The sequence below is a fragment of the Catharus ustulatus genome, chromosome 3, assembly GCF_009819885.2.
Source record: "Catharus ustulatus isolate bCatUst1 chromosome 3, bCatUst1.pri.v2, whole genome shotgun sequence".
Lineage (NCBI taxonomy): Eukaryota > Metazoa > Chordata > Aves > Passeriformes > Turdidae > Catharus > Catharus ustulatus.
In genome coordinates, this window is record NC_046223.1 from 4141285 (window position 1) to 4164817 (window position 23533).

At 43.3% G+C, this 23533-nt stretch overlaps 1 protein-coding gene across 4 annotated transcripts in view; it reads left to right on the plus strand.

The window, feature by feature from the left end:
* The first annotated feature begins 485 nt into the window (after positions 1–485).
* Positions 486–23533, plus strand: part of PLCB1 (phospholipase C beta 1) — a 331098-nt gene continuing 308050 nt past the window's right edge. For 2 of the 4 annotated variants that reach the window (XM_033055241.2, XM_033055243.2), the window contains exons 1-2: positions 532–905; positions 11615–11692. In XM_033055241.2, the coding sequence (XP_032911132.1) occupies positions 807–905; positions 11615–11692 (177 nt within the window). In that variant the 5' untranslated portion in view covers positions 532–806. Of the gene's footprint in view, positions 906–11614; positions 11693–23533 lie in introns of all 4 variants that reach the window. The other 2 variants (XM_033055240.1, XM_033055242.2) reach the window with 2 other exon arrangements.

Here is a 23533-nt window from a genome sequence, read left to right on the forward strand (position 1 = left end):
AGAAGACAAAGTTTCAGTCAACATGACGGAGAACTTCGATGCTGAAGGTGGCAGAGGACAGTACCAGCTGTCTGGGGCGGGCTGTGGGATCTCCCTCTTTAGAGACATCCCAAACCCACCTGTCTGTGCTCCTGGGTCACCTCCTCCAGGTGTGGAGGAGCAGGGATATGACTGGGTGATCTCCAGAGGTCTCTTCCACCACCACCACCCACTGTGTGACTCCGTGCTCACCCGCTTCGCGGTACGGACACTTGCCCTCGCTCCCTTGCTGGCCGTTTCGGCGCGGTGCCGGAGCCCGCGGAGAAGGGAGCTGGATCTCCCATTCCCAGCGTCTCCCTGCCGTCCTTGTGCCCTCCGGAGGAGCCGGGAGGTGGCCGCTGGCCAGGAGCTGGCGGTGGCCACGGCCGGGAGGTGGCGCCGCGGCGCCGCCGGCGCTGCCCTGGGCGCGGGGGAACCTCGGGGGCCGAGCCTGGCGGGGCGGGAGGAGGAGCGGCGAGGAAGGAGGGGAGGGAGGGAGCGGAGCGGGCAGCGCCGCGGCTCCGTGCCCTGCGTGCGTGCGTGTGTGTGAGGAGCGGGCGGGCCGGCGGTATATAGAGGATGTGCCGCCGCATGGCTCGCCCCGGCCGCTGCCGCGCCAGCTCCTTGGGCCAGCGCCAGTGAAGCCTGTCGGCCCGGGCAGCCGCCTCCCTGCCCGCTCCCGACGCCTGTGCCGGCCTCTCTCCCGGGTTTCCGGCGTCCCTCCTGCAGCGGCCGCTTCCCGCGGCTTCTCCGCGCCGGGGCAGAGCGAGCGCGTCCATGCGGTGCAGATGGCCGGGGCACAGCCAGGGGTGCACGCTCTGCAGCTCAAGCCCGTCTGCGTCTCGGAAACCCTCAAGAAAGGCGTCAAATTCGTCAAGTGGGACGATGTGAGTAGCCCCCGCTTCCCCCCGGCAGGGGCACGGCGGGGTGACGGCTCGCTGGGGTGGGAGGGCTCCGGGCCCTGCCCCGCTCGGTGCGGAGGGCAGGTGCGGGGCGGTGACCGAGGTGTCCCCGCCGTGCGCTGCCCGAGCCCGGCAGCGGTGCCGGAGCGGTGGCTCAATGCCGGGCAAACTTTCTCCGAGGGCTCTCCTGCCTGATCGCACTTGGCCGGTGCGAGCTGTGCGGAGCTGGCTCCTTTCGGGAGCGTCTTCCTCTGCCGCCTCCCGTGTTTCGCTGTGCATGTTGCTGCTTCTGTCCTCCTAACGTAGTTGTTTCAACCTGTTCTCTCGTTCTATCTCCCGTCTCCTCCTCCCGGCCTCTCCTTTTCCTTCTGGCTGCTGCTCCTCTCGTTGTCTGTCTTGTTCTGGTGGAGTTGTCAAGCTCTGGATGTGTTCTCCCAGGGCATGCACTATGGGTACCCTTGCTCATTTTACTTCATCTGCAGAAGCTGCTCTTCTTTCTTGGCTCATTAGGGCATGAGGCTTGTCTAAACATCACATCTGCGTTCCCTTGCTGCTTCCCAGCCCTTTGTTTGTATGGCCTCACGTAGGAAAGGAGTGCGCTTTCCCCTTCAGCTTTGGTAGAGAGCTGGGGTTTGTCTCTTGGCATGCTGGTTATGCCTGGGACAGTTTCAGGGGAAAGGGGGGCTAAAAAGAAGAGTTGCCTTGGTCAAAGCCTGCAGAGAAGGAAAGCAGGATAAGTTCTCCTCCGGCAGTACAACACCGGGTGTTTGTGTCTCAGTTGTGCGTGGAGGAGCAGGTGCCCCAGAAAGTCTGTGTGCGAGTGGTGTCTGGAGGCACAGAGGCATCGTGAGACTCGAGCTGTGGTGGAGGAATGGCTGGGAAAGAAGGCAGGCAGCTTGAGTGTCAGGAGGATTGTTGAGGAGTTGTTTTCAGACCTCTTGTGTTTTTGCTGTGAGCTTGGCTGCGTAAAAGACATCGACAGCAACAACTGGAGGGACAAGGAGCAGTTCATGTGTAAGCACTGTTGTTCGCTTATGTCTCGCTCTCATGCCACTGCTTTCAGCCTGTCCAGCAGCCAAAGGTGTGAGCCTGACCCCTGTAAACCTGTGATAAACACTCTCAAGGAGAGAGGGAACATCAGAATCCAAACAACTTGTGGTGTGAAGTTTTATTTGCAGTAATGAGCTAACACATTTTTCAAAGGCTCAGCAAACTGACCTTGTCTGCAGTACCAAACAGTCTCTTGATACAGGTTCTTTCTGTTCAGGAACTAGGCTTGAATGACTTGCCTGAGAAAACATTTTCTTTTGGTTAACGTTTTCCTTAGGATAGGAAAAGGCAGCCTTGTCATTGCAATTACTGTTTTATTTTTTGTAAGCTACCAAGGAATTTCCGCGTGTATACGCAGAGGTCAAGCTAACAATGATTTGAGTCTCCATACTGGAAGTCCAAGTCATCAGGCGACCGCTTAAATTATTAGAGTGCTTGTTCCCAAATAGTAATTGCATAGATAGAATTAAAAGATGTGTTATCCATGCACAGTGGATGTTCACTGCATAACCTGTTGTAGGCTAGCTGGTAAAAAGACTTAAAATTGCCAGCTTGAAGCCTGCAGTAATAAGAAATGGCTAAGTTTTGGAGAAAAACCTGTATTTTGGGTTAAAGGTGTTACTTGGCAGTGTACAGGTGTTACCTGGAATGTGTGACTGCTGGAGTCCTGTTGTGTTCGGTGAGTGCTTTCACGGGCAGCTTTGTGAGTTGATGTCAATTTAGCCACACTGTGATGAAGAATTCTAGAATTAAGTCATTGTTGACTGTGCATTGTGTGTATATCTGCATATTTCCCACCCCTCAGCCCTCCTTGTCTTGCCTGTAGCGTTCTTAGCAGTAGAAGCCTCATAAAATTCAAGGTTTCAGGGGAAGGGAGTCTCCTCTGTCACTCTGGCTGTGTGAAGGCATTCAGACAAATGCACATTCAGTGACTTTGACAAGTATTTGCTACAGAGTAGTCAGTAACCCCTTTGGAGTCTTAGTTTTCTATGAAATTGATCTACTGGAGGGTTTTCAAAAAAGGATGGTGATGAATGTGAACCTCTGTGGTCTCTGATGTAATGGACATGCACAAACTCACTAGTGAAACGATAGGCTCTAATAAGATGTAGTGAACTACAACGTGTAACTGTAAAACACAATTGACCATAATGAGAGCTTTGGCTCTGCTGTGCTACCAGGGCTCTTCAGAAAAGCCAGGCTCACACCATGATGTTTATTATGCATCATTCCTTTTCACTGTGTGTGAGAGCGGGAGTTCAGTCCTTCCACATCACCTGTGCACTGAGGCAGCCTCTATCCTCATTGTTTCTGTCCCTGCTGTTTTGGGTTGCAGTTTAAAGATGGTCCTGCTGACTTTTTTTTGTGAAGCATGAGTGGTTGTTGTTTCTTATGACTTGTACCAAGGTTCAGCCCAAAGCAAAATTTTTCTAGCTGAGTTTTAAACCACTGAGAATTTTGAAATGGGAATGCTGGAAGCATTCAAACCAAAGCATGAGAGGCATTTAAGGAATTTCATGTTGTGTGGAGTAACATTACAGAAAGTGTTTACCAGCTTTGAGAAGGACACTGTGGCCAGGTGTGCAGAACAGTCTGACAAAAACTGTGATGATACAGACTTGAAAACCAGTCCATGTATGGGCTTCCTATCCTGAGCCTCTTGTAGCTGTGTGCCTCATCAGTAACTGAAGTGGTTACACAGATGTGGTACTGACAATTCACATGAACCCCTCTCTGAGGAACAGCACCAAAATCTGCTACTTGTCACCCACAAGCCTCATCTAGTGCCTGCTGCCCCTGCACTGTGGGGATGATCCAGCTGTGGAGAAATGCTGGGCCTGAGCTTGGTGAAGTGGACAGGAGGTCACGTCAACCACTCCAGATCAGACAGGCAGGTGGAAGGCTTAGAATTCCATTTCCTCTGCACACTATCTTCAGTTTCTAAATTGAAAAAGCATTAGGATCAATTAAGGAGCTTGGGCTTTGCAAGACCTGTCACTTTTTTATGCCTTGGGGTTGGATATAATACTGCTCCCACCATCCAATCTGCTGTTCACAAATTCTATTTGGGATCAAGGTGTAAAGCTCTAAAGTCAAAGAGATTATTGTTGTCCTATAACTTTACTTTTCCTAATACTGTTGTATTCCGTAACGCTATTCCAGGTCAGAAAGCAAATTTTAGAATTATCTGTTGCTCTTGGTGTGTAGTTTTGGGTTCACAAGGCACTGAGCAGATATAGCTGCTCTTAAAATCTGTGTGAGATAAATGTGACTGATTGCATCAGTCTTTTTTGTGGCTGTGGCCATGTGTGTGCTTGGTTCAGCTGGTAATTGGCTGAAGTCTTGCTTCCTCAAGTTTTCTTGTGTTGAGCCTCTGTAGCTGCTTCTCCCTGACTGCTGGTCTGGCTTTGAACAGCTGTGCTCTTGTATTTCTAGAGAGAAGTGAGAGAAGGGGAAGGCTTGGGAAGAACTGACTTCGTGCCTTCTGCTGTGATGATACCCAGGTTCTAGAAGCTTTTCGTGATGAGAGTTTGAAGTATAATAAATGAATAAGTTAATATAAATACTTAATAAATCAGGTTCACAGGTGAAACCCTTCTGGTAAGGGGTTAAACTTAATGTAGCAGAATGTGTTGCTAGACTGAGAAGGGTAAGGAAATTTGAGTATGAAGAAAAACTTCTCCCAGGAATTGCCCATCTCCAGGGCTGAAATTTGCCCTGGCTGATTTCTGTCCTTGTTTTTGTCTGGCATGTAGTGGGAACAAAACAGACATAACTGAGTTTTTTAGTAGCTCAAGAGCCAGAGCACAGCTGAGCTGATATTTTCTGAGGGCTGTAATTGGCACGCTGTAGTAAGTTAAAATGATGGTTTATGTTCAAAAATTGGTTTGTTTTCATTTCTTGCTTAAAGGCTTTCTTATCTTCCCCAGTGATAATGTGTACTTTACATAAAGATTTTGACTGATCTCTCTCTGGCTCACACTATTTACTTTCACTTTAAAGTTAACTATACTGCTAAGGTGAATTCTACCTAAATTGAGGGCTAAGATTCCAATTTTCTAGCCCTATCTTTTTTTCTAAGCTTTGGATTACTGCAGCAAACCTCCTGACAGGTAGCATTGCTGAGAGGCTACAGAACTACCCCAGGTGAGCAGCAAAATAGAACCCAGGTCTTCTAAATTTTTTTTGATGCCTTTCTCTTAGAGCACTTTGTCTTAAGGCATTTTTGAGCTCAGAGTGAATGCTCTGGGAATTTGCAGTCTTCTTTATCTGTTTAGAATGTTTAAAGAACATTATCAGGAATATGCCCTTTAACCTTACAAGTAAATATAACATCAGAGCATCTTTATTCTGGATAAGCTGAGATGAAACAAATAAACGACTTGGAATTTTTCAGAAGTTATTTTAAGTAACTTTACCCCCCCCCCCCGCCTTTTTTTACTTGTTTTTAAGCTGTGCGCAAGCCTGCCACTTCAGTACATTAGTGAGGACATGAAAAATGAGTAACCATTGTTCTGTGTGGAGAGGACTAAAACTGAAGAGTTTTTTTTTATGAACACTTTCAGGCTGGAGTCAAGAGGTCAAGTCCAACATGTTAGACTTTGTTGTTTCTTTGTTGCTTATCTTGATGTAGTAAACAAGTATCAGCTATGGGCTATTTACAAGTATTTTATCTCGGTGAGGGTAAGTTGTGGTTTTGGTCTTATGGAGCACAGGAGATGGAATTTACCATTTTTACGAGTTAATATTTGGTAAGTTGGGAAAGCCTGAACTTGGTTAATGCTGTTGGAAAGCTCTTTATAACTTAAGTGTGGGGAAAATAAGATTTGGATCTGCTGCAGATTGGTTAGATGCCTGCCTGGGAAGATCTGATGTTCAAATCATAGATGACATCTGTTAGTGGAGTTTTGGAGCCCTTTGTACTGCTGGTGGATACATGGCAAAGTGAAAGCCAGAAAACGACTTCTAAATAAATGAGCATTCTTTGGGAAAGGGAAGTTAACTGTGAATTTGGCTTGTGCACTGTGTGCTTTCTTCACTCCAGTGTTTGAATGCTCAAGACTATTTTGTTCTTTAACAATACCTCAGTGAAATAGTTCACACAATTAACTATTTCATTCTGTTTTGAACTATGCAGTCTTTGATCTATTAGAAAGTAAATGCTTCATAAGCACTTTTTAATTTTATGAGACTCATTAAATGACAAAATGTTTCCAGTTCGGCTGTTGTAGATCTGAAAAAAAAGAAAATTTTTTAATCTCCAATTAGATACCTTGGACCTAATTTTCAGTCTGCAGTGCCATGCTGTCAGATGTTCATAATACCTCCCCAGTGAATTCAGCTAAGTTTGAGCTCAGCATCTCTGAACTTTACTAAATGAAATGTGGAATTATAATTCCAGTTTTCTCTCAAAATCAGAATGTAGCATTTATGCTGATGAGCAGACTGGTCTCAATTTTCTCAGCATCACACACAAGAACTCTCTGGCTATGGTTGAAATCTTCCTGGTTGGTCTTTTACTGCCTTTGATCTCAAGTTCTCTCTTTTTTTCTTTCTTGGCTGTTTAGCTTGCAACCTTCAAGGACGCATGCAAACCAATGCAGTAAGAGGATCATTAGCCTGTTTGTGAGGATATGCTGAGAAATGGGTTGGGGTAGGACAGACTTCTGAGAAATCCCACTCAAGGCAGATCTTTTAAACTTGCAGTCTGATCAGCAGAACAATGATGTCTGTCCTGCAGTACCCATCATCAAAGTTCAACAACTCTAATAGTGAAGGGTATCTTCTTGCACATTCCTATTGAGCAAGGGGAATTTCATTTTGCAGTTCTGTGAAGATCGATTCCATTTTTGATTTTTTGTCTTTCAGCACTCATTTTACCTTCAACTCTCTTCTTTCCAACCTGTTCACTTGTGGCAGATGTAGTTTCTCTGCCCTCAGAAAAGGGGGTGTCTTAACTCTTTCAGGTTATTTCAGGGGTTCACTGCAAATGGGATGGGAACTTTCTCCCTTTCATTTGTAGCTCAGCCTGAAGGAGTTCATAGTTCTAATTGTCTGGGTAATCCTGTTTAGTTCCAGTCTGAGTACACTTTGTGTATTATGGAATTCACAGCTCATGAGTCTGCTGACCTTGTGGAAACTGGAGTTCTGCTATCCCTTCTCCTTTGCTCCTGCTCTGCTTTCCCCAGGCCTGGGATCTGCCTGATTTGAGGGGTGGCAAGAATTCTTCTTAGGGACTGTCCCCACATCTTATACCTTTGTTAAACTAGACTTTAGGCACTTTGACCCAAGTGAAAGAAATGTTCAAGAATATTTAGCCTCTGCTAGAAGGAGTCCATATTTCTTAGCTTTGTGTTTCAGAGCATTTTGGCAGAAATTTTTGAGAAGATTCAGGCAAGTGAAATAATGATGTGCAAAAGTTTTCAGGTTGTATTTGGTGATGTTCAATGTCTCAGAAAATCTGAGGCAAACCCAGTATAGAAGTCAACCTTAATAAGGCAGTGTCATGAGCCTCATCTGTCAGAAGAGCTGAGGACAGGCTGCTCTGCTTTTCTTTTAAAAAATCTGTTGATATGATTTTTCACTGCAGCTCTTTCTAAGAAACATTATCTATATGTGATTTATTAAAACACAAGCTCTTCTGGTCATGGAGTAAAAGGTTCCATCTCATGCCAGTCATGGTGGTGCTCTGATACATATGGTCAGAAAGGAGCTAAACCAAAGTTTTCACCCTCTTCACTAATTATCTTTGTGATAGTCTCTACTAGTCTGTAGTAATCAAATGGAGGTGGCACTTTTTGCTCACTGTTGTTGCATGTAGTCTGAGGGACCCACTCTTAAAAACAGACCTTGAAACCTTTCCCTGGCGGGTAGTTAATTCTGGATTTGTCCATTGAACCTCTGTGCCTGTGTTCTGCTGTGCCTGGCTGGTAAGGATCCCAAAGTTCCTTGTGGCGTTTTCTGTTTGTCAAGTTGAAACCTCTTTATTTAAAAGTAGAAACCAAAGAATATTGCTAATGTGAGATCTGAGGTTGGACAACCAGTTAGGAGGCAACTTGATGGAGTAAGTATAGAACAGCCACATTACTCATTTGGGGCTGTAGAACTGGAGGAAAGTAGAGAATTGGCCCTAAGTCAGTAAATAAAAAGGTAGAGGACTTTAAAAGGTGATATTAAAAGCCCTTCAAGAAAATGATTTTCTTAAGCTGAGACTGGTGTGATGCACAAGACACTGGGACAGCCAGGTTAGGGCCAGTCTTTCTTCTGAGGAATTTGCAGGAGCAGTCTCCTGGAAAGCAAGTCACTGCTGGGCACCATCCATGGGTAGCATTTAAAAATACTGGTAACCCAGAGTCATTTGTACCATGCACTGGGACACTCTCCCTTTCTCTTTTCCTTGATCCTTTCTGGTCACAGCTGATTTTGCCTTGGTCATCTCTTCCTATTCCTTTTTTATCTGCTTGGAAGTGTCTCAGGAATCTGGCCTGTTGTTTGATTTGTTGATAGCCAGAGGAATTAATGTAGGATATAGGCTATTCTTCTACACATTTAAATGTGTTAATTTCCAGACCTTCAGCTGTAGAGATGGGCAGCACATTTTTATTTCCTGTTTTATTCTCACTTTTGGATCTGAGTGGCTTAGGTGAGATATCAATGTCTGCTCCTGATCTGTTTGTTCTTGAAATTGTTTATTTTAGTTTTCCTCCCCCTCTATTATGTCCTGTTCCATAACCTTTCTCTTCAGAGCTGTGTATGGTTGGTCAGTCTGTTCAGGAGAGTTATGAGGTCAGCTCTTGGGGTGAGGAAATTGAATTAATGGACTTCAGCTTACTCATAAATGACTGTAGGTATGTCTTATGGGTCATAAACCAGAGTCCTTCCTTTAATAGCACAATAATGTTTGTAAATAAATGCACCAGGCAATCGTTGGTTGAAGCAAATATCTGTTTCAGAGCCTTGAACTGCTGCTTTTCTTGAATGTGTATTGCAAAAGGGGTTTTTCAGGAGTATTTTTGTGGTGGTTTTTTTTTCCCTGCCTTTGTGGAGTAGTACAAAAGCAAGACACCTGTTCCAGGTGACAAAGGACTGTGCTTTTCTCTGGAGTGTATGGAAGGACTTGGAGAGTTGACTCAAAAAATTTATTCCTATTCCTCCACACTCAGAGCAACGTGGCACTGATGTCAGGGATTTAAAAGAGTGATAATTAACTTGTAGAATATATAAAGCACTATGCACATGACTTTTATTGCTACTGCTGGCTGTATGGAAGAGTTCCTAAGGCACGTGTTGCACAAATACATGTGCAGAGTTATTCTCAGATCCTGTGACAGTGTGGGGTTCTCATGTTCATCAGCACATTAATTGTGCCTAATGTCAGGGTAGAGTTAATTAAACTCTAACCCCAAACAAACCCCAGACAGCTTTCTGGAGCAGAGATTGCCAGACTGAGACTCGCCCTCTTGTGATAATTTCCTTTAGGCCACCTAATACATATTGAAGGTTTTCCCCCCTCATCCTCTTCTTTCTTGAGTCTGATTTTAGTCAACATTTCAAAACCCACATGTGCAGAAGTATTACTCTGACAGCTGTGTCATCAAACACACTTTGATTTGAAATGATTAACCAGCAAAATCAGTTAATCCTGGACATAATTGCTTTGTGTTTCCCATCACTTCATTCTTTCCCCCAGAAGTTGCTTATATCATCCCAAGGCAGAAGGACACTTAGTCTTTATCTTCCCTCATTTGTGTGTTTTCATGCACAGGTTGCATATGACACAATGATATAAGCTTAAAAAAAATTCTGTCTCCAGAGCAGGTGCCTGTGGATATAGACAGATTACTTCAGGGTCTGATATATTTTAAAACCAAATTTGCATGTTACTTTAAAGAGTATCCTGCTCTCAGGTGTAGAAATTAAAAACTGGGAAGAAATTAGGGGAAAATAAGATTCTACAAAAGCTGCATGTCTGCTCTCTTAGGGAAGGGCAGTGTTTTAATGAAGGGTCAGTGGTGCTTTTGAGAGAGCTCTGGGCCCACCTGGGACATTTCCATGGCACTGGCACAGCCACACTTGTTCCCAGCCTCTGAAAACTCCTGTGGCATTTTTCAGTGTCATTGCACCTCTGGGCGGAGGCAAAGCCTGGATCTTGAGTTATAAAAAGGCCCCCTCTACACTCATGGAAGAGTTTGATCTTGTATTTCTTCTTAGTGTAGAGTTTGCCCTTGAGTTTGCATTTCTCTTGTGCTGAGATAAAAATATGCTTGGTGCCATTTTATTCTTTCACCTTGCTGCCCTGTAGGCTCCTGGCTGGTTCTGGCCCTGTCACTGAGCTGCTTTGGCTCTGTATTTCTAGCTGTGAACAGGGAGTATCATTTCCCTACTTCAGGAATGCCCATTGCTGGGAACTTAGTGCTGTGTCATGAAGGATTGTACTGGTGACATGATACAGAGCAGTGTTCTTGCATCAGAAATTACTCTTGGAGTTAAGTTTTATTTATTTATAATAGTGTCGCTTGCATCAACTTTCATTGTACTCATACACTGCACTTAAGTATGCTTAATGTAAATTTGTATTTATTACAGCCCTTTTTTTTTCCTCAAAGCAGTGTAGACTGACCTCACATATATCCTTTGGAAATAGGTGCATGTTAAAGCTATAAAATACCTGTAGCATTTCAGCAGATATATAAATCCTTTGTGAGGAGGCACTGTGTTTAGCCTGGCTTAGGCAATTTTTCTGTGTCCTTGGCTTTTTCTCTTCTGTGCCCTTTCCATAACTTTTGAATTGAGATGGAAAATGGAGTATGAGGTCTTAAGATAGCAGTGTCTTTACAGATGTCATGAAAACTAGGAGAGAGGAAAAATCTTACTAGGAGCAGGCTACGCTGTTAGGTCTTGATAGGCACTGGGAACCCTGATGTAAGAGATGTGATGAACTCCTGTCTGTAGAAAAGGCTTGGATTGGGGCTTGTGTCTCCCAAGTCAGGTACTACTGTCAGGCAGAAGACATGAATTTGTAGGTAACAAAGCTGCCTTGCTCATGGTACTAAGAAATGGGCCTGTTTTTAAGTGACCTCAGCTGTGGATATCACCAGACTTGACAGGTTTTCAACCAGTTGGAAAGTGAGGGGGGAAGTAGGTATTATTCCCATCACTAAATTTTTTGTGGTTTGGTTACAACTAAGTTTTAATGGAATGTTACTGACAAATATTTTAAGGTAAAGAATGTTATTCCATGTTGTCTAGGCAAATTCAGTGTTTATAAGAGTAAATTTTATAGGTGTTTAGGTGAAGTCAGATCAAGGTGGGCAGTGGGCACCTAACTATAATGCTTTACAGTGGTTTGATGTTCAGGGTGTTATGCCTGTTGAACTTCATCTCCTTCCAACTTTTCTGGGTTAACTCCATGTATTGACAAGTCTGGAGTTATTAGGTGCTGTCTCTACAGTAATGGCAATACATTATGTCAGAAAAATGGAGATGAGGCAGGTGATACTAAATTCTTTCAGTGACATCTTGCCAGTGATACCTTCAGGCTAATTTCTAGATGTTGCAATTCATTAACATGGATGGCAGAGCAGCTTGTGCATGATGTGTTCTGTGTGCTGACATGGTTTTTTTGTTTGTCCTTTCTCTGCCAGGACTCCACTGTTGTGACTCCAATTATCCTCCGAACAGACCCCCAGGGATTTTTCTTCTACTGGACAGATCAAAATAAGGTGAGAGAAGCTTCCATCTCCAGGTGGAATGGTTCTTCCTTTTTTTTGTGCTGTGATGTGCAGTTCTGGCACAACATTTTATCAACTGGAGAGCTAAGACAACAGGCCTGTGGCTCACGCCTGGTGCATGAATCTTGGAGACATGGATGGGAGATTTGGTAACTTCCAACCATGAAGGTGCTGGGATGCTTGGTGAGGTTTTTAATTGCCCTGGCAAGGACAGGAAGGATCAATTTGGGATGCTGTTGTGATTCATAGTTGGCTTCTGCACGTTGAGGATTTATGTTGTGTGCAGCAGGCCCAGAATTCCCAGAGGTTATAGCTCCCTTTGAATTCTTCCTCCTTTAGAGCCACGTGCTCCCTGGCCATGCCTGGTGGGCCACGTCACCAAGTTCTTCCTAATCCTGGCTGACCACTTTCAAAAGCATTCCGGTGTGCTGAGCTCACTCCCGTGGCTGGGGAGCAGTTGGGAAAGCTCCTGGCCTGATTCATCACTGCCCTGCTCCAGTTTCACATCCCTGTCACCCCTCAGGACTGCCACTGTCCTGTTCCCAGCTGTTGAAGGCTGGAAACTCAAGGAAACACAGGGAAAAAGAGGTCAGCACCCTGAGCACTTAGGTGCAGTTTGTTTCATACTCAGTTTTATAATAGGAAATTAGTGTTGCAATTGTTATTGTAAAACATTGTGTCGAAACTGGGAATTGGAAGAGTTTCTCTTTGCTATGTTCAAGTGTTTAACAAGTGCTTGTACTGGTTCCCTGTTGAAAATGGTGTCAAACTTGGTAGTGCTTGAGCTTTGGCCTTGTGTGAGCATCTGCCAAAAAACTCAGATGTGTGTTTGTAGTATTCTGGCTGCAGAAAACTGGTTTACTAGTTGTGGAGCTGTTTTTCAGGACTTCTTGTTGATTTTATGTTTAGATACCAGGGCAAAAATAGCTGGAGGAGATGGCAACCATGAAATGTGCAGGCACACTGGAGAGGCAATTTACTGTTACATTAGATGGTGTTTATCTTCCTCTGTTTGCTTTTGAGAGGAGATGGAGCATGGGTTTGAGTGAGTGTATTTGGAAATCATATTGTAGAGTTTATAATGAAAATTGTCTTTGCCTGTGCTTGTGCAAGGTTCTGGTGGCTAATAGTGAGTTCATCTGTTGGGAGTGCAAAGTTTGTTTTAAATGGCTGCCCAGAGCAGCCAAATGAGTGCCCTCAGAAGCTGAGGGCTGTGAGTGATTTACACTGACCCAGTGGCTGTGCCAGGACACAGCGCAGCCTTTTGGCTTGTTCCTTCCCTTGCATAAACTAATTGTATAAGCTAAAAAATAACGATGAACTTTGTAAGAATAAGTGGAAACCCAGAGGTGATTGGAGAGTTTATTTCACTTTTAATGTGTTTGGCACTAAGACCTCCTTCAGTTTCCTACTGTTGTCTGTAAAAACAATGTCTTCAAGCAGTTTTGTGAAGAATAGCTATTTATAGAATTGTTGTTCCCATATTCATGAAAAAATGTATTTATAATGCTCAGAGCATTTTTTAAAGGTTGGGTGTTTATACAAGAGGTTTAAGTGTCAGTTTGGTTTTTAAACTTGGAAATCAAGATTCTGTAAAGAACAAGAGGATTTTTTTGGTTAATAATTCATGACGACTAGGTGAAGTTTGTTTCTAAACACAGTTCTAGCACTGCCTATTTAAAGAAAGCAGACTTCTATCTACCGGGTGCTAATAGAGCAAGGACTGGAAAGGAAATGCCATTTTCTGCTTCTACGGAGTATTTGGTTTCATGTTGATTGTGAAATTGCAAATACATTAAGAAAAGGAGTTATATAGAAGATTCTCTTTAATTTCCTTCTCTTTGTGTGAAGTGATCCTGTGATGATAGTGGAACTATGAAGAAATATGAGGACAATACAACCTGTGTGATCACTTTCTCTTTTATCCCAATGTTATTTTTTTAAGCAGTTGTTGCTGTCACAAGCTATTTTCTGTGTATGGGAAGATAAGCCTTGCTAAACAAAGTGATGAAGTGGGAGCAGCCTGCTGCCAGCTTCCTTGATCAGTCCTGTTTTTCTGGGAGCTGACTACAAAAGGTGTGGGGATGAGGCCTGAGCAGCAGCCATCTCTCAAGCCATTTGTGTGTCCTGTTTGCCAGACCCTGTGTGAAGCAGTAAATCACTCCCTGGGTAATGGTGTACTGCTAAAACCAGGAATCTGCCTCTTTTGCTTGCTGTTGCTTTATCAGTGAAGTCACACAAAAATTACATGAATCACTGGGAGGGAAGAACAAAACAAACTGAAAACCACTCCCCTGTGCTGTATTTTTTTACTTAGCTTAGAGAAATGGTAGTTGTAACCCTGCAACTTTTCCTAGCTTGCTGGTTGAGCTGCTTCTGGCATGGTTTTCTTGGTGTCTTCCTTTTTTGTTTCTTCTCTGTTGCAGGGAGAGGCAAATCGAGTGTAGTGTCTGCTGTTTAGCAATGTGTCTGGACTGTCTTGGAGATTGTTCTTGGTGCAGTCAAGAGCCCAAAGATCTGGTGAAGATGCCTGTGGAGAGCAGCCCTCCCTCATTGTCCCTGACCCCATCTTGTAGCTCTCCATGAGCTACTGATGCTCGCAGGGATTGCAATGAGTGAGTCTGGGTCATGCTGCAGTGGAGCTGCTGAGGGTCAGGTTTTATATACATGACCAGTGTGCACTGTTCACTTGCTGGCCCTTGTAGCTTTCTGATAAATATGTTAGTACCAGTTTCCAGTTCAGTCTCAGCAGCTGTGTGCTCCTCATAAGCAATCCAAGATCTGTAGTTTCAGCCCCATGGAGTTCCTTTCCACTTAGGATATGCCACATGTGAAAGACAATTTTTGTGGTGTGAAGGTCTTTGAAGTATTTTCATTTAAGCTCCAGTCTTGCAGTTAGGTAAGACCCATGTGGTGTCCTGCTTCATTGCTGTCATCCTCCAAAATCAAGGCATCCATAGTGTTTCCTTATTTTCTGCTAACAGCAAGAACAATTGATACCTTTTGTTTTGAACAGATGACAGGATAGCTTTCTGATGTTCATTGTATTTTTCAGTATGAAATTACTTTGCTGAACATTTTGGAATGTTTGCTTCATCTGTATGCAGAGTGCTGGTTGATTCCATGTTATCACTGGACTGATTCTCAACATGGGCTTTATTAAGAAAAATTAATGTGACAAGTCTGTTACTTATCTTAATTGTTTAGGTAATGCTTCTTAACTACAGTAAATCCAGACAATATTCATTGTGGTGTGTAGTTTTTATGACCTGACTGAAACATAACTCAGTTTCTTGATTTTTTTTTTAATACTTAGAATGCCACTTCTTCCATTTGTTCTTGTTCTAGTCATGAGCATGAAAGAAAGATAAATCAAAATTTAACCAGGTGAAGAGAGTCTGCTAGAGTAAAAAGGAGTGATAATCAAAAGCATTTCTCAGGAGCTGAGCGGAGGCTGGAAGCATTTGCTGTGTTTAGCCCAGCTAGCAAAGCAAAACTGGATTTCTGTCTGTGGATAAATATACAAATGGATGCATAGGCAGACAAGAAGAAAAAGGTCTTGTCAGGCAGTTTGTGTGTTATTACTCCTGCATCCTTTGTCTGGAAGTTGTTATGCAATCAAAAGGATGTTGGGAGGAGGCACTTAGCCATTGAGTCTGAAATTCTAACACTGTGCAAGAAAAGGAGGGGAAAGAAGGAAAGCAGCTAATTGCTTTTGTGGTGGATCCATTTAGGGGTTTCAAAGTCTGAGGATGGTTAATATGCTGTCTTCTCTCTCCCTAGCACATACTGATTTATTCCCCTTAGTTTTAAGGACTGGGTAACAGCATGGTATGACACAGAGGATGCAAACCCATCTACTGCACTACAAAAAGAGATTCAAGTCTGTGTTGTGAAACTCAAGTGCCCAGTTCCTGGGAGTCAGCTGCCATTTCCAATGCCTGTTGTAAACAGATGATCATCTTGTTTGTCTAAAGGAAGTGTGTGTTGAGAAGCTATTGCAAGTACTGATGCTCTGTGGGAAGGGATGTGAGGCTGGGGCTTTCCCTCCTCAGCCCTTTGCAATTTCAGCAGCAGGACAGCCCAGCCAAGGGCTTTAGCTACAGGGAAACACAGCTTCAGGGTGTACATGGCACATTGCTGCCTCAAGATAAGTGTGTTTGAGCTAAAATGGGGTGGTGAAGCCACAGAAAAACTCCTGCCAGACTGAGGTTATCTCAAGGCAGAGAGACTCTGTACAGCTGTTTAATCCCAGCTTTGTGTTTTTCAAGGGAAAAAGTGGGGTAGTTGCTCCCTTACCAGGAGCCTGTTTTCATGTGTGAACATCACTGGCAGAGCTGGTGCCAGCATCGCAGCTCAACCACTGGATATGAACTTGCTCCAAGAGCCTGGAGCAATAATCTTGTGCCTTGCGTTGGAGCTCTCTTGTGCCACTTCATGATTCCTTATGATAAAACATGAGAGGATTTATCTGACTTGGAAGGTCTTTACCCTTCTTGTGTCCTGATGTGATCCTGAGTTCCTCTGGGCCTGAAAAGCCAACACAGATGACAGAGAGAATATAGGGAGTGGAGCCTCAGGGCTGGAGGTAGGATTTGGGAGGATTAAGCTTGGCTTGAGCATGTTTGTACATTCTGTAGCAATCCCACTGCCCTCTTCCAAAAGGAAGATGTGGCATTTTTCCAACTACTGGGAAATTTGCCTCTTACGTAAGAGTTCTTTTGTGTCTCTTTGAAACCAAACTTTAAAACAATTGGGCCAGTATTTGTATTGCTTTATGTGTCAAAAATGTTTACCTTATGTCTATATATGGTTTACAGTGTATTTGACAAGCATACAATAAAGCCTGAAGTTAATATTTCAATATTTAAAATACCCTTAGTGATTTAATGAGAATGGAATATTTACTAGTACCAGGTTTAAAAATACTTGCTATGAATCTCAACTGTTTGGCTTAATTTATTCAAGAGCAAGGTTACTCACTCCTGCTTCTCAGCACTGAAAACATCCAGGAAGTGCATCATTAAACATGTGCTCACAATGGTGTCTCTGGCCTGTAGAGAAAAAAAAGCTAAATTTAAACCCCTAAACTTGAGACTGTGTGATTAATTGAAGGGGACAAATAATGTATATGTGTCCTTACAAAGAAGTGTTTTAACATGTGCAGTGAAAATCTTGCTGTTCTTGCTCATTCTTGGAGCATCTTTAGCATTTCAGCAAACACGATCCCTTTCTGTTAATTCTGCTTCATGATGAGTGTTGGGTACATGGAGCTCTATCATGTTTTATTATGAGATTTTCCTTTGCTTCAACTGTAATACACAGGAGCTGGAATTATTTGACTCCGTGTCCTGGCATTCTACCAGGCACGACCAAGACTTGTGGAGGATTTTTTTGTTGTTGCTTTTTAAAAAAACTGAGATGCCTTTTATTCTTAGTGCTCTACTACTTCTAAGGCTTCTCTGTGGACTTCTGTACAAAGAAAAAAACTGTAATTTGCATCTGCTCATTCTCCAGTGTCAGCTGGGCACAAGGGGAAATAATACTGGAACTAGGAATGCTTTTTATCCATAGGACAGTGTTGAGATTATCATCTGATACCCTACTGAAGGGAAAATAAAACTGATTGAATGGGGTTGCTCTAAGTTTTCTCCATTCCTGCATTTGTGAACTGAGTATGAAGCTGAAAGTAGATTGTCCCTAATTGTTGAGAGCAGGGGTTGCTTGTTGTATTTCAGTTGGAAATTCAAGGATAAGGGGTTTCAGGCTCTGGAAGGTGTAGAGATGGTTCTTGGAGGTCCTGCTAATACTTTCACTGGAGATGTGGATGAGGAGTTCCCTGGGACAAGGAATTGTGGTGATGTGAGGTTTTGCTTCTTGATGACACTGGAAATTGGGAGTGAACCTGAAGCAGACAATGAAATAAGTGGTTTCACAGCAAATAATCTGGGTTTTCAGTCTTGGTGATCCATGAATTTGAGGTGTTACATCAGGAGGCACCATGGAGGTGTTAGGAACTTGAGAACAGTTTATGGTGTTGTTCCCAACAACTTTAAAAACTGGCATGTGAGTGGGATAAAAGAAGACAGGGAAAGTGGTAGGGAATTGCCACAGACAGTTAAAATGGGAGGAAATATTTCATGGAGGTCAGCTTCCCATCAGGCTGCTGACTTAAAGGAAATGTTTCTGCTTTCAAAACATGGAAATTGTTCAAGGCCCATTAGGGAAATGGTACTACATCAAACACAGATCTCTAATAAGCATTTCCCACTGCTTATCTCCATTCTTGTGAGGGAGGCAGGAATAGAAAAAGGTGCTGGGATTAATCCACAGCACAGGTCCAATTGCTCAAGTGAGGAAGCTGAAGAACCTCAAAGTGAGGATGACTCTGGAGTCAACCAAGTTTATGTTCTACCAAGTTCTTAGGCACTGAGAACTATCCTAACATTTTATTTCATGTGAGAATATTATCCCTACTATCTATTGAACATGGGTTTTGACTTTGCTATAGAGATGAGCTTGTAGGTTATCTTTTGTTTAAAAGGACTGAGACTTTGTCAGCTCTGGCTGTAGATGGATGTAATGTTACAAAAAAATGGCAACTTGAGTTTTTATGCAAGAGATTCTTATGATCTGTCTGCTGGAGGATGTTTTTCTGTTGCAATTTTCAATTTAAGTAGCTCAATAAAGAAGGCTTGTGTCCAAGTTGACCAACATCCCCTAAAGTGCCTTCCTGGGCTGGTGTCTGTTTTCTTGCTGAGCAGGGCTTGCAGTAAACAGAGCCAGTGGTGTGTCATAAGCCAGCCTGCAGTCTCTTTTTTTTGCCTCCTTAATTAAAAAAAGTCTCTTGTGCTCATGCCTGCAGCTTGTACATCGATTTGGTTGAATGTGCAGCATCAGCTTTACTGGCTGACCTATTATTAGCATACTTCAGAAATTGGCTCCTAGCACATCAGCTTTCCTGATCTTTGGAAGGATAGCTGATCTCCTGGTGGGCCTGTTGGATTGACTTCTCCCTAATGCTGGCTGTTTCCTCTCCCTATTAGGCTTTCAGGGTTTGGTTTTTTTTTTTTTTTTAGCTGTGTAAGAATGCTCCAAAAATAATGATCTCTAAATAAGATATATTGTGTCTCTGTACATATGATCTTCCTGTGTGAACATAGGCACTTCCCTACTAATCAGTGCTGTGGGATTAAATGTGTTAGAAATTTGGACTTTTTTTAAATTTGAGGAATTTGAAAGATGCTTTTGAAGTATGACTGACAATAAATGTCAGTTGTGCACTAATCATTACCTTATTTACCTTAAGACTTTTTACCATTTAAAAAATGGACTTGACCCTGCTTCCCTCGCCTGCCTGCTCCTAACAATTCTGGCATTTTACACACTCTACATGCATGCAGCTGGCATCACACAGGGCAGAAATGCCCCTGACCTGGATGTTCAGTGGTAACTATGTGCTCCATTGTACCAGACTGCCTGCCTTCTTGGTTTGGGGTTAGTGTGTAAGGACAGAAACCACTCTGTAGCTTCCTTTCCTAGGGAATCATCTCACTCACTCCTGTGGTTTTTTTTTTTTACAGACTACTTATATTAATCCAGCATTGGGAAAACACAGTAACAGCTTTAAGTGCTACAGGTTATAAGAGTTTTAGGTTCACTGTGTATGTCTGTTGGTTTTGAATAATTTTAACTGCACAGATGCTTTTTGAATTGCTGGTCCCCTGCAAATATTCCACTGGATTAGGTGGTATCTAACATCCATGGGCGGACTCCTGGTCTTCTGTGCTGCTGCATCTCCTTGCCAGGCATCAGTTGTGCTACTGAATCTCTGAGCAAGCTGTGGAGGGTGTCAAATCTTAAAAAGTGCAGAGACTGTGCCTTCCCTTGGCTGTGGTTTGCCAGCAGCAAACCTCCTGTCATGCCTTTCCACAATTAGGGCTCTACACCAGGTAGAAAGTGAGAATTCATCTTCATTACTACTTCCAGTTGATATTTCCACATAGGCACGTTCAGCAGTGTAACTTCCTGATGACCATCTTTTATTTGTGAACAGAGAACCCAGCAATGGGGGCATGTTCTCATCTGAGACTCAGTTTGTTTGATGCTGAGCTGTTCTTCCTGCACTCACTGTGGGCAAGGAGCAGGGGCTGCCTTGTAGAGGGTTTAGATTTGTCTTCATTCATATCCTGGAACGTTTCCAGTGTCTGGATTTTTATTGTGGAGGCTGACCATGCCTTTAGCCAAGTTGTGTTGTGCATCATGTGAGAGGATCAGAGTGTTCTGTTGTCCCAGAGAGCTGTTGGTGGCTGTAGGATGTCTGTAAATCCTGATTCTCTGGGGCATGTCAGGCACTCAGCTGCCCAATTATCCCAATGCAATTGGGGGTATAAATAGCCCTGGTATTTCTAGGCTGCACTCACACATCCAAAGTGAAATTCTACCCCAGTGCCACATCCCCAAGAGCTTCTTGTGCTGTCTGAGGCTGGGGATTACCAGCACCTCCCCCTGATCCTGGGGCTGGTCACAGTGTGCCTGCAGAGCTTTACTGAACCTTTTGCCTCTGCTGTGCAGACACCATTGGGGTGTGACATCCCTGGCTGCCCTTGTACTGGGGTGTGACATCCCTGGCTGCTTCAGGTGACAGAGCCTGCCCCAAAGCTGAAGAGCTGTGGGCTGGGAGCTGTTTTAGTTCTCTTTGTTGATAGCCAGTTCACTGCTGACTGAGGTGAATGAACTTGTGCAGTAACCATGTTAATACTCCCACCTATTCCTTACTGTGGATAATTTGGACAGGTGCTTCCCTACCCAGGGATCTGGTTATCTGTGACTGATAAACAGCAGTACGTGCTGTAATGAGAATCATAATGAAAATATTGATTAGCAGGGTAGAGCTCCTTGGTGATGCAGGTTGAAACCTTGTTAAAACAATAATGAAATTCTAAAGGAAGCTCTTTAATTCTAGCTGCCCTGTGTTTACCCAACACAGTTAGATATTGGGTCTTATTTAATAAAACATATAAAGTGGAACACCAGTGCTTGGAAATTAGGAATATAGCCCAAAGATTAGTTTATCTTGGCACTTTAAACTTTGAGACTGGGATGTTTAAAAAATGCCATGTTGTAGGCAACTTTGAGAACAATACAGTGTTGGATTTTTTTTTTTATTTTCTTGAAAAATAGAGCTAAGTAAAATAAGGGTGAGTTTTCTGCTTTGAATCCAGAGTTGCTTGCTAACTGGTAAAATAAACATAGGGCCATGTTGTTCATGAAGAAAATCCTTCTCAGTTGGTGTAAACATACCACAGTAGAGGACCAGGCTGAATCATTAAAGATCACAAATGCATTTCCTCACAGAGAAAAATAACCTGGTTATGATGATTGTGGAATTTAAAGATAGGGGAGCCTTGCCTTTCAATTCCCTACTCAAGGCTTTCCCCTTGAAGCTGAGTTTTTTAGGTGCAGATCTTCAATTGCTCTTTACTTTAAAAAAAACATTTCCTTAAAAGCAACGTGATTTGTTATAATGCTCTGAAGGTCCATAATTCACTGAGGTGTTTGAGTAACTGGTGCTTGGCAGCAAAAGAAATTGCTTTAGCAGCTGTTTTAAGTGCTATGTGTCTGTCAGTGTGCTGTGAAAATTGTGTTCAGAGGAGCCCTTTCTGTGGGTGCACACTCCATCAGCACACTGCAGGTTGTGCTGGAAAACACTTATTGCAGAGCAAGCTGCATTATTGACATTAAATGCTATCAATAAGTGTCACAGATTAGCATGATCTCAACTAAACCTGTGGCTTTGCATCATTCCCTGTTGCAGGCACCTGAAGACACAAACCTACAGGTATTTTTGCCCATGCAGATTCCTATCAGATGCTGCAGGAGGACTCTTCGAGCATAATGATGCCATACATGCTAGATGGATGAGGTGGAAAGCTCCTTTCCTTAGACTTAGATGCAGTATATTCTAAAATATGAAGAACCAGGTTGATGAGTGGCACTGGTTTTCTCCTGCCAGAAGAGGATTTTTTCATTGTACTGACTGCAAATGTATCTTGTCACTGACAGCTCATACCAGTATCTTTTCCATAGCTGTGTGTTGCATGCCCAGATTTAGATCCCTCTTTCACATTTATTGAACTTTCAGTCAAAGTTTCTACTGAAATGAAGGAGCAGGGTTGGAGGTACAGGTAAAGTAAAGAAAGCTAGAGGTTAGCTTAGCTGTTCTGGAATATTTGCTGTGACTGGAATATTTGCACTTATATATTTCCTCTATAGTGTGCCTGCATTTCACCAAATTCTTTACACCTGGCAGCCTTTGTGTCAAGGGAAAATTATCTGTCCTTTTGTAGTCACTGTGTGTGTATCTTAATTTAAGCCTTATCTTAGTCCTGTTGCAAAGCTGATTGCCGAAATAAGATCTCTCAATTACTTGAATATGTTTTTTTTCTTGGCTAAGAACTGACATGAGACATCTCATAATGCTGAGTGAAGCTTTTTTTCCCCCGCTCTGCCTCTACTTTTCCTTGGCATTTCATTCAATATTTGCAGGGGTTCAGCCTGAAAATTGAGGGTGCTTCATCTCTTTGCTCTTCCTGCCTCAAATACTGCTTCATAGCTCTGTCAGGGTGATATCTGAGTTTCCTGGCTATGTCTTGTGTCCTCATGCAGGAGTTTTGTCAGTGCCAAGGGACGGCTTTTGTCTTTTCTCTCATTTCTGGAGCTGCTGTGCAGTGCACATGGACTATGCCTCTCTGATTTATTCATGTTTTGTTAAAACAGCTCTTCACAAATCGCCTTCAGAGCAGGTTTAAAATGTGACAGACTTGGATATGGTTGGACTGGCAATTACAAATGTAACTGTATATGGCATGTCACTTCATGTCACCTTCTTTAGCATGCTTAGACACATGGATAATCTTGTAGCTAAAAATATGGGCCTGAAAATAATAATATAAGGCTCCAACCAGTGAAGAATGCAGGAATTTATCCCCAGCCATCACTCCAAATCCTTTGGATTTATGCTGGTACTTGGTCATGGCCACTCAGTGACTTCCCTGGATTTCTGCCAGGAAGATAGCTAATGGAACCATCTTTTTATGATCTGTTTAGCTAAATGGCTGTAATAATGTGGGGTATTAGAGTAACAGATGCTGTTGACCATCTTGCAGTAGATCAAAGTTTGCATATACAGGAACTATGCACTTCCTCTCAGAGTCATGCATATCATTTGGAGCTTCTCATTTGTTGCCATGGCTTTATATGATCAGAACAATGAGAAACAGAAGTGGTGATTTTAATGAACCAAGTCAGAAGTGCCAGTCTGCAGCAGTCTCAGCTCAGAGCGTGAGGAATGGTTCCTGGGTGCCACTAGTAACACAGAAGTGTGCTCTGTAGGTGGTGTCAGACACTGGTGGCATCTGAGGCTTTCCAAAGCTTGAAATAAGAATCCAAACATGCTAAAACTGTCCTGTGTCATGAGACTGGAGACACATTTGGCTCATGTTGCTATTGGAATTTTGTGACCTCTGACTGTGTCCCCGGAAGGAGCAGCTGGGCAACACCTGGAGCTGGCATTTGCATCCCAGGATTCACAGGCTTGACTCATTCAGCTTTACCTGGCCTGTGCAGTGTGATGGTGGCTGGCAGGTCACTCACCTCTTGATTCCACAGTGGGCTTGGAGGTGGAGAGAGAAAAGGGAGAGGTAGACTTGTAGCTTCCTGCTGGTGGCACTGATTAGACTTGCTTCTGGGAACCTTAGAACAAAATATTGGAATTTTGGTCTTCTGTAAGTTAATTGACCAGTGTGAGATCCCTCAGGATCTGGAGAGACT